General features: G+C 36.2%; 1 protein-coding gene across 5 annotated transcripts in view; it reads left to right on the forward strand.

Annotated features, from left to right (window-relative positions):
* ZNF292 (zinc finger protein 292) overlaps positions 1-9,906 on the forward strand; it is a 97,423-nt gene extending 87,517 nt beyond the window's left edge. For all 5 annotated transcript variants that reach the window (XM_025925723.2, XM_086707366.1, XM_086707367.1 and 2 more), the window contains one exon: positions 402-9,906. In XM_025925723.2, the coding sequence (XP_025781508.1) occupies positions 402-7,556 (7,155 nt within the window). In that variant the 3' untranslated portion in view covers positions 7,557-9,906. The remainder of the gene's footprint in view (positions 1-401) is intronic.
* Positions 9,907-11,984: the final 2,078 nt, after the last annotated feature.

Genomic DNA, 11,984 nt, shown 5'->3' on the forward strand with positions numbered 1-11,984 from the left:
ACTTTAAATACATAATATTCACTAATACAGCAGTTTTATGAAGTTTGTGTTGTTTTGATCTGTCTTTTATAAGTGGGCTATGAACTGTTAGAGATGGTAATAACTTCCAAGTTTACCTAGCTGTATTAGATGATTTTATACCCAGGTCTTGTCTTAGTTCCCAGTGCTTATCCATTTTCTGCTATTCTTTATAATTCATTTTACACACACACACACACACACACACACACACACACACACACACGGCTAAGCTACGATGCTTTAGAAGAGGCAGTTTTTCATATGTTGCTATTTGCAAAATTTGAGAAAAGCAAACCTCAATTTAAAAATAACCAAATTCACTTATAAGGGTTGGTTAAGTATAAATTGACATTTGACATTTCTTGTTTGCTTTTTCACAGACTGAAGGGGCTGGACTTGCCACCTGTATAGAACTATGTGTAAAAGCCCTTCGTTTGGAATCTACAGAAAATACTGAAGTGAAAATATCTATTTGCAAGACCATTTCCTGCTTGTTGCCTGATGATCTGGAAGTTAAACGTGCTTGTCAACTGAGTGAATTTCTTCTTGAGCCTACAGTAGATGCATATTATGCTGTGGAAATGTTGTATAACCAGCCAGATCAGAAATATGATGAAGAAAATCTTCCAATACCAAATTCTCTACGCTGTGAGCTCTTACTGGTATTGAAAACTCAGTGGCCCTTTGATCCAGAATTCTGGGATTGGAAAACCTTAAAACGACAATGTCTTGCATTAATGGGGGAAGAAGCATCCATTGTGTCTTCAATAGATGAACTAAATGACAGTGAAGTTTATGAGAAAGCAGTAGACTACCAGGAAGAGATAAAAGAAATTTCTATGAATGGACTTTCTGGTGGAGTTGGTGCTAATTCTGGCCTTCTCAAAGACATCTGTGATGAAAAGCAGAAGAAGAGAGAGATAAAACAATTAAGAGAGAGAGGATTTATATCTGCTAGGTTTAGGAATTGGCAAGCCTACATGCAGTATTGTGTGTTGTGTGACAAAGAATTCCTTGGTCATAGAATAGTACGACATGCTCAAAAACATTACAAAGATGGGATTTACAGTTGCCCTATATGTGCAAAGAACTTCAATTCTAAAGAAACTTTTGTCCCTCATGTCACATTGCATGTTAAACAATCTAGTAAAGAGAGACTAGCAGCTATGAAACCATTAAGAAGATTGGGGAGGCCACCTAAGATCACAACTACCAATGAGAATCAAAAGACTAATGCTGTGACCAAGCAGGAACAGCGGCCTATAAAAAAGAATAGTCTCTATTCAACAGATTTCATAGTATTTAATGACAATGATGGTTCAGATGATGAGAATGATGACAAAGATAAATCTTACGAGCCAGAAGTGATCCCAGTCCAGAAACCAGTACCTGTTAATGAATTTAATTGCCCTGTAACTTTTTGTAAAAAGGGCTTTAAGTACTTTAAAAATTTAATCGCTCATGTAAAGGGACATAAGGATAATGAAGATGCCAAGCGCTTTCTTGAAATGCAAAGCAAAAAAGTTATTTGCCAATACTGTAGACGGCATTTTGTAAGTGTTACTCATCTTAATGATCACCTACAAATGCACTGTGGCAGTAAACCATATATCTGTATACAGATGAAATGTAAGGCTGGTTTTAATAGTTACGCAGAGCTCTTAACACACCGAAAGGAACATCAAGTCTTTAGAGCGAAATGTATGTTTCCTAAATGCGGCAGAATTTTTTCAGAAGCTTACTTACTATATGATCATGAAGCACAGCATTATAATACCTATACTTGTAAGTTCACAGGTTGCGGTAAAGTTTATCGTTCTCAGAGTGAGCTAGAAAAGCATCTGGATGATCACATTACTCCTGAAAAAGTGCTGCCTCCTGAAGACCAACTTAATTCATCTGGAGATTGTGTTCAGCCTTCTAAAGTGAATCAGAACACAGAAGTGAGCATTGAGAAAGAGAGGTCTATGCTTCCTTCAGAAAATAACATTGAAAACGCTTTACCAGCAGAGAGAAGTGATGCTTGGGATAAAAGCAAAACAGAATCAGCTGTGACCAAACAAGACCAGATTTCTGCATCAGAGCTCAGGCAAGCTGATGGACCATTGTCAAATGGTTTGGAAAACCCAGTGACTACTCCTCTGCTTCAGGCCAGTGAAGTGGCTGTGTCCATTAAAGTGTCCCTCAATCAGGGGATCGAGGATAACTTTGGAAAGCAAGAAAACTCAACTGTGGAAGGCACTGGTGAATCATTGGTCACAAACTTACATACACCGGTTGAAGATACTTGTAATGATTTGTGTCGTCCAGGTTTTCAAGAAAGAAAAGAACAGGATTGCTTTAATGAAGCCCAGATAACTCAGAATCCTTTAGTAAATTCAGAAACCCTTAAAATAGGTGACCTTACCCCACAAAACTTAGAAAGGCAAGTGAACAACCTGATGACCTTTTCTGTGCAAAACCAGGCAGGATTTCAAAACAGTTTACCAGCTTCTAAGTTTGAATGTGGAGGTAATGTTAAAACATCATCCAGTCTTTATAATTTACCTCTTAAGACATTGGAAAGTATCACATTTGTTCCATCACAGCCCAACCCAAGTAGTTCTTTAGGAACTCCATCAGTGCCTCCAAAAGCGCCAGGTCAGAAATTCAGTTGCCAGGTTGAGGGATGTACTCGAACCTATAATTCTTCACAGAGTATTGGGAAACACATGAAGACAGCACACCCTGACCAGTATGCGGCATTTAAAATGCAGCGCAAAAGTAAAAAAGGTCAAAAATCGAACAACTTAAATACACCAAATAATGGCAAGTTTGTTTATTTTTTGCCATCACAGGTGAGCAGCTCTAACAATGCATTTTTTACACCACAGACCAAAGCCAATGGGAATCCTACTTGTTCAAATCAGTTGCAGCATGTCTCGCCTTCCATTTTTCCAGCTCATTTAGCAAGTGTGTCAGCTCCACTGTTGCCCTCAGTGGAAAGTGTCATAAATCCAAATATACCTTCTCAGGATAAAAATGAACAAGGTGGTGGTATTATATGTTCCCAAATGGAAAATTTATCTACTACTGCCTTGCCAGCACAAATGGAAGATCTAACCAAAACAGTTTTGCCTTTGAATATTGACAGTGGCTCGGATCCTTTCCTTCCTTTACCTGCAGAAAGTAGTTCAATGTCTCTTTTCCCTTCACCAGCAGATAATGGGGCTAATTCTGTTTTTTCCCAGCTGGAAAATAATACAAATCATTTTTCCTCGCAGATTGAAGGAAACACCAATTCCTCCTTTCTAAAGGGAGGCAATGGTGAAAATGCAGTTTTTCCTTCGCAAGTCAATGTTGCAAATGACTTTAATAGCACCAGTGCCCAACAGTCTGCCCCTGAAAAAGTTAAAAAAGACCGTGGGCGGGGCCCAAATGGGAAGGAAAGAAAACCCAAGCACAACAAAAGGGCCAAATGGCCTGCAATTATCAGAGATGGGAAATTTATCTGTAGCAGGTGTTACAGGGCTTTTACTAATCCCAGATCTCTGGGTGGACACTTGTCTAAGCGATCTTACTGTAAACCACTGGATGGAGCAGAAATTGCTCAAGAACTTCTACAGAATAATGGACAGCCTTCTCTTCTTGCCAGCATGATTCTCTCCACAAATGCAGTAAATTTGCAGCAGCCTCAACAGTCTACCTTCAACCCAGAAGCGTGTTTTAAAGATCCATCATTCCTGCAACTTCTTGCTGCTGAAAATCGCTCATCAACATTTTTACCAAATACATTTCCCCGGACTGGTGTGACTAGCTTTAGTACCAGTGTTAGTCAAGAAGGAAGTGAAATTATTAAACAGGCTTTGGAAACTGCTGGCATTCCCAGTACGTTTGAGGGTGCTGAAATGCTTTCTCATGTTCCAGCAGGTTGTGTTTCAGATGCAGCACAAGTAAATGCAACAGTGATGCCAAACCCAGCTGTGCCACCCCTGTTGCAGACTGTATGCCACCCAAACGCCCTGCTGACAAACCAGAATAGGACACCAAACTCCAAAACTTCCTCCATTGAGGAATGCAGCAGTTTACCTGTTTTCCCAACAAATGACTTACTACTGAAGACTGTTGAAAATGGTTTGTGTTCTAGTTCATTCCCTAATTCTAGTGGGCCATCACAAAATTTTACCAGTAACAGTTCACGTGTTTCAGTTATAAGTGGTCCTCAGAACACAAGGTCTAGTCATTTAAATAAAAAGGGAAACAGTGCTTCCAAGAGAAGAAAGAAAGTTGCCCCTCCCCTAATTGCACCCAGTGCTTCCCAAAACTTGGTAACAAGTGACTTGACAGCAATGGGACTTATAGCAAAGAGTATTGAGATACCAACCACTAACCTCCATTCAAATGTAATTCCAAATTGTGAGCCTCAGGGTTTGGTGGAAAACCTAGCACAGAAATTAAATAATGTTGACAATCAGTTATTTATTACTGATGTGAAAGAAAACTTTAAAACCAATCTTGAGTCCCATACGGTGTTAGCTCCTTTAACATTAAAAACTGAAAATGGGGATTCCCAAATGATGGCTTTGAATTCATGCACAACTTCAATAAATTCTGATTTGCAGATTTCTGAAGACAATGTTATACAAAACTTCGAAAAGACTCTTGAAATTATTAAAAGTGCTATGAATTCTCAAATACTAGAGGTAAAAAGTGGATCTCAGGGTGTTGGTGAAACATCACAGAATGCTCAAATAAATTATAACATTCAGCTTCCTTCAGTAAACACTGTACAAAATAGCAAGTTACCTGATTCTTCTCAGTTTTCCTCCTTCATAGGTGTATTGCCAGCAAAAAGTAACATTCCTCAGTCTGAAGTATTACATAAGGAGGATCAAATACAGGAAATTTTAGAAGGCTTACAGAAATTAAAATTAGAAAATGACCTGTCCAGTCCAGCATCGCAGTGTGTACTAATAAATACATCAGTGACACTGACTCCCACTCCCATTAAACCAATCCCAAATGTCACAGTGGTTCAGCCAGTTTCTGAAATGATAAGCAACATTCAGTTTAGTGACAAAGTTAATAAACCCTTTGTGTGTCAAAACCAAGGGTGTAATTATAGCGCTATGACAAAGGATGCTTTATTTAAGCACTATGGTAAGATTCATCAATACACTCCAGAGATGATTCTTGAAATTAAGAAGAATCAGTTGAAATTTGCTCCATTTAAATGTGTAGTGCCTACCTGCACAAAAACATTTACAAGAAATTCTAATCTCCGAGCACACTGCCAGTTGGTCCATCATTTTACAACAGAAGAAATGGTAAAGTTAAAAATAAAAAGGCCTTATGGAAGAAAATCTCAGAGTGAAAATTTGTCAGCTCCACGAATTGCACAAGTAAAAAGACAGCTAACTATGACAGAGGAAAATAAAAGGGAGTTCCAGCCTGCTTTAGAATTGGGAGCAATGAAGGAAAATGCCCTCAGTAATACAGCAGTGATCCCAGAAAAACAACTTGTAGAAAAAAAAAGTCCTGAAAAAACAGAAAGTTCTTTGCAAGTGATTACAGTTACTTCAGAACAATGTAATACAAATTCTCTCACAAACATACAAACCAAAGGGCGGAAAATTAGGAGACATAAAAAAGAAAAGGAGGAGAAAAAACGCAAGAAGCCAGTTTCCCACTCCCATGAGTTTCCAACAAGATACAGTCCCTACAGACCTTATCGATGTGTTCACCAAGGTTGCTTTGCCGCTTTCACTATACAGCAAAACTTAATTCTGCATTACCAGGCTGTCCACAAATCAGATCTACCTGCATTTTCTGCAGAGATTGAAGAGGAAAGTGAAGCTGGTAAAGAAAGTGAAGAGATTGAAACTAAACAAACTGTGAAAGAATTTCGATGTCAGGTGAGTGACTGTTCTCGAATCTTCCAAGCAATTACTGGCCTGATCCAGCACTACATGAAACTTCATGAAATGACTCCTGAGGAAATTGAAAGTATGACTGCTTCTGTGGATGTTGGGAAATTTCCATGTGACCAGTTAGAGTGTAAATCTTCATTTACTACCTACTTGAACTATGTTGTTCATCTTGAGGCAGATCATGGAATTGGGATAAAGGGAAATAAAACTGAAGAAGATGGCATATACAAGTGTGACTGTGAAGGCTGTGACCGTATATATGCAACTCGGTCAAATCTCCTCCGACACATTTTTAATAAGCATAATGACAAACATAAAGCTCATTTGATTCGGCCAAGAAGATTAACACCTGGTCAGGAAAATATATCAAGCAAGGCAAACCAAGAAAAGACAAAGTCTAAACATCGGGGTACAAAACACAGATCTGGAAAGGAAGGAATAAAAATGCCTAAGACTAAACGAAAGAAAAAAAATAATTTAGAAAACAAGACTGCGAAAATTGTGCAGATTGAAGAAAATAAACCTTATTCTCTGAAACGTGGAAAGCATGTATATTCTATAAAGGCTAGGAACGATGCCTTGTCTGAGTGTACAAGCAGATTTGTAACCCAGTATCCATGTATGATAAAGGGGTGTACATCAGTTGTTACAAGTGAAAGCAATATTATTAGACATTATAAATGCCATAAATTATCAAAGGCATTTACATCACAACACCGTAATCTTCTCATTGTCTTCAAACGGTGTTGCAACTCACAATTAAAGGAAACTTCTGAGCAAGAAGTTGATAAGAGTGATGTGAAAAATTCTGACACATGTGTACCAGAGAGCAGTGATAACTCCAGAACAGCTACAGTTCCACAGAGGGAAACTGAAAAAAATGAAAAAGACGAAATGGATGAGCTAACAGAATTATTTATTACGAAATTAATAAACGAAGACAATGCAAGTGTGGAGACCCAAGCTCATACCTCTTCAAATGTAAGTAATAATTTTCAGGAAAGTAACCCCTGCCAGTCAGAAAAACAAAAAACAAGTAATTTGAAGAGAGTTAATAAAGAAAAAAATGTCTCCCAAAATAAAAAGAGGAAAGTTGAAAAAGCTGAACCAACATCGGCAGTTGAGTTAAGTAGCACACATAAAGAAGAAGAAACTGCTGTTGCAATTCAGACTACGGAGGAGCATCCTGCATCTTTTGACTGGAGCTCGTTTAAACCAATGGGATTTGAAGTATCATTTCTGAAGTTTCTTGAAGAGTCTGCAGTGAAGCAGAAGAAAAATTCTGACAAAGACCATCCAAATAGTGGAAATAAGAAAGGGTCCCATTCAAATTCAAGAAAAAATATTGACAAGACTGCTGTGACTAGTGGAAATCATGTATGTTCTTGTAAAGAAAGTGAAACCTTTGTACAGTTTGCCAATCCATCACAGCTTCAGTGCAGTGATAATGTAAAAATTGTTTTAGACAAGACTCTTAAAGATTGCACTGAACTTGTGTTAAAACAGCTTCAGGAAATGAAACCTACCGTCAGTCTGAAAAAACTTGAAGTACATTCAAATGATCCAGATGTGTCTGTTATGAAAGAAATTAGTTTGGGTAAAGCAACAGGGAGAGGGCAGTACTGATACCTAATGTAATATAAATACATCATTTACGGTTTTATTTTAAATAGGAAGTCATCACGCATGCTAGAATTGTGACACTTCTTCATTAATTTTTGTTGTTGACATGAATTAACCTGGCCGAAAAAAAGGAAAAAAAAAAAAAAAACACATGACATTTGTCATGTAAAACTTTTTTTTTTATCCCTATGGGACTTGAGGAACAGAATCAATACTTCAGTTATTATAAATAGTTGAGCTACACCTCAGATTTCTATCAGCCAGTTGCCCTTTCCATGAACTAATCTGAATTATCTGTGTGATTGATATGTTTCACCAGGTCACTGCTCATGTAGAACAGTACTCTGTAGATATCTTTTTTGTATATATTTATTATTGTAAATCATTTGCTGCCACCAGCAGTGTGTAAGTCTAAACTATTAAATGACACATTTATATTTGGAATTTTAATTTTTAACTAAGTGATCAAGTTTTTAAAACTGTTCTTTTGTTTTAAATTAAGAATTTTTCAAACTAAAAGTAGAAACTCTGCCATAGTTCATTGATTTTTACATAAAACATTTATTTACAAGATCTCAAAATTACTTTTCACAAAGTAGGCACATTGTATCAACACCTTGCTCTGCTTTGTAAATTTATCCTCTAGGATTTGGGGATGGTATTCATGTGAAATTATAGCAGATTCTTTAGCAGTTTCCTATAGCGACAGTTTTTTTCATTGCTTCTAATTGGATATAGTTATTATGGTTCCATGAAATATAATGGAAATGTGAATAAAGAATTTACTACATCAAAGATTTTAAACATTTGGTATTAAAAAAAAATCCGTTGTGAATGTGATAGAAACTAGTAGTGTGGAGCAGTGTAAATATTTGAGGTGGTGATTTGTGAAGTAGCCCAGTATTGCCTTAAATAAAATCACATTTCATTTCTTGTTTTATACATGTGATCTTATAAAGTTTTTTTTTTTCCATTTTCTGAGATTTATAGATTGGTGTATAGCTTTAAACTGTATAAACTTTTGTGGAAAGATTTTTTTAAACATTTTTATAAATCTTAAAATTGGTATCATCAAAGTGAGCCCATCTTGTGTTTATAAAATGCAAGAGTCCTTAACATTTATAATTACATAGATGAAACACTTTCTATAAGGAAGTTGGATGTTTTGATTTTACTGTTTATAGATGTTAGATTGTACAGATTTGTATTTTCCCACCATATCTAATGATACTTTTTTCATTAGATTGGTCTTCCAGAGCAGTATTAGTTGTCATAATTGATTATTTTGGTTATTCAGTATATAATTAGCTCATATAGGTTAGCTCTATTCACCATATTTATACTGTGGATTCACGGCCAGAGATAGAGGTTATTTCAGGAGAGTTTAGGACCTTCATTTGAAGTCCAACTAAGTCAGTACTGGAAACAAAACATCTTCTCAGATTTACTTTGTTTCTGTTTGCCATATATAGTAGCATTGATTTTTGACTTTGTGTTTGTTATAAACTAGTTGCATTCACAATATTATTAGCCTGAGATATTGATGATGTTGTGATAATATGAAAATGTGTATATTCCCTGTGCAACATCAGATTTGCAGGACAAATGAAGCACTTAACTGAAATTGCTGGTACTCTGAATAAATAAGCATGGTCAAGGAGTGAATTATTTTCTTTTGGAAAATATTTTTTTAAGTTTTATTGAAGTATTGTAGTTTTATTTTTAGGGCCTAATGGGTTATATTGAATAGTTGGTTTCACCTCCTTAAAGTTTATTACCAATATGCATAAAACTTGACACATTAAAATCCCTTCCCTTTGGCAAGCCCACTGTTATTTATTAAAATAAAAGTTGTTCTTATGGGTGATTAATACATGTTTTTTTTTCTAAATTAACAATAACTTAACTCTGAATGATTTTAAAATTAAATTTTTGTTAACAACTGAATGTTTCTGTACAGTTTTCTTGGAAGTTGACCTAGCTCTTAAAGATAGGCCTTGGGCAAAACTGCCCTAAATAGTGCAGTAGCAAGTAGTTTTATTTCTGATAAATGTAGTGATGAGCCACAGTTACGTGAAAATACCAGTGGATTGGGGCTTTTCTTTTGCTCATTAGCTTAACTAGACATTTCTGTAATTGTTCTCCTACGTATCAGGAGAAAGTTTGCCAACACTGAGTTATTTTTTTTTATATTCCAGGTACTGTATGCTAAAAGTAATTATGGAAGAGTGGGCTTTTTAGCATGGAACAGAAAACTCAAATTATGGTATAAAATATGAATTTATAAAACAGCATGTTGGTAAAATTTGATATGGAATGTAATGCCTAAGTATTAAAAAGGAATCATAAAGTATATATTTTTCATGGTATACTTTTCCTCAGTCTATTGTCTTGGGGTATTTTCTTCCTGTAATCTCAGTTTACCTAAGCTTTTATCATTTAAAAATGGATTTTTTTCCCTCTTTTAAATCCAAAGAATTTGAATCTTACAGAACAGATTATTCAAAATACATCGTGTTAAGTGAAATGGTAACAGTTGGGAATTTTTCAGCAGTGTTAAATTCAGCATAGCTAAATTATTTTAAAGGGCTAGACAGAGATCAAGTTTTAGCAAGGCAATTTTTTGACTATCAGGTAAGCAAACACAGTTGCTATAGCTGTTAAGACTACTCAAATACTACAGCTAGAGATATCAAAGAGGGAATGCTCTATTTGGGGGAGGGTATTAATGAAAGTTTTTGTAGAAAAGATCAGTCTTGAGAGAGGAATGAATGAAGAGTCCTTGGATGGTCATAGGGGAAATGGGAATTCTACGTATGGAGAAATGATGAAGCAACATAGTGCATTTGCAGTATTGCAAGTGGTCTATGTGGGAAGATAGGGGGTTGGAGAAGCTGAAGAGGCAAATGGGCCAGATCATGAAGGTTCTTGTGTGCCATAAAGTTTTCAGTTTTGATTAAGTGGTTACTGAATGTGTTTAAGTTGAACAGTTTGATCAGGTACCAATTTTAGACAATTGGCATTGTATAGAGGGTAGATTGGATAAGTTGAGACTAAAAGCAGAGAGACTTGAGGCAAAAAAAAAAAAAAAATTGTGGAGGCCAGAAGAAAAAATGTTAACAGTTGAGAAAGAGTAGAGCAGTAAGACAACCTTTTTCAAAATGTTTATTGTAGTGAAATACCAGCAGGTTGGAAGGTGAAGTCTGTAGTCAAAGTTTTCTAAACTGCATGTTATAGCTCCCTCTTAATCCAGTGAACATTAGTATATTCAAGTTCTGTACAGAAAACATGTTAACTGTTAAAGTGGGAGTTTTTCAGGCTTTACTGACAATGGAAATATTTTTCATTTTAAATATTAATACTTATGTGTATCCTACTGACTTAGTGTTCTAAGGAATACACTTTAGGAACTGCTCCTCTAAAATGGCATTTTATTAAACCAGGGCTGAAAATCAGCAGGTGTGTGCACCAAAGCAGCTGTATTGGCTGTTTACAAATGGTGATTTTTTTTCCAATTGGCCAATTTAACTGTTCTAATTGATTGATAAGTTTCACATGTCTTTTTATAGCTTTTTAATTTTTTTATTTTAAGTAGGCTTCACTCCCAGCTTGGAGCCCATTGCAGGGCTTGAACTCACGATCCTGAGATCAAGACCTGAGCTGAGATCAAGAGTCAGACACTTAACCGACTGAGCCACCCAGTGCTCCTAGTGTTTTTAATTTTTATATTATTATCTGTGCCTCCCAACACTACCTCTCAATGAACAAAATGATAGTGTCTGTTTTATTCCTCAGTGATTTTGCTTATTAGAGGTGCTTCATTTCCGTGATCTCCCCATAAGTGCGATCCCTATACCTTGCTGTAATCAAAACATGTATCACTTCCTTAACTGGAATTCAGATTCTCTTTGTCCAGCCACAAACTTCTAGTTCACCTGCTCGAGATATCTCCACTAAAAAATACTTCTACCTCATTACAGTTAATCAGTTAATCCTACCACCTGCTCACTATTCATCAGCTCACCCTGTCCTCAACTTGTCCTACTTAGACTAGATCCCATTGTTACATGAATTCCTTTGCACATATTCTCACACCATGCCCCACTCTGTCATGATTTGGAACAATTTCAGAAACCTGTCTGCTCTTGAGCAGTTGGATGGGGAGAAATTACTACAGTAGGCAAGTTTATAATCTCAAAGAGGCTCAAAACTGGCAGTTTTTATGCATTTTTATTGTAATAACTTGGTTCCACAAACTTAAATGACTTATACGCTTTTTTGCCCCAATTTTCCTATTCCCCTCATCTTTGACCTTTTAATCATATTTTACCAAGAAAGTACAAAAATTTGACAGGAATTTTCTCCACTTTTCACCACCAAATTTATAAACCCAATCTGTATCTGCACTATTATCAAAAATCCTTCCTTCCT

The sequence above is a fragment of the Puma concolor genome, chromosome B2 (assembly GCF_028749965.1).
Source record: "Puma concolor isolate L17-30 chromosome B2, mPumCon1.1.hap2, whole genome shotgun sequence".
Classification (NCBI taxonomy): domain Eukaryota; kingdom Metazoa; phylum Chordata; class Mammalia; order Carnivora; family Felidae; genus Puma; species Puma concolor.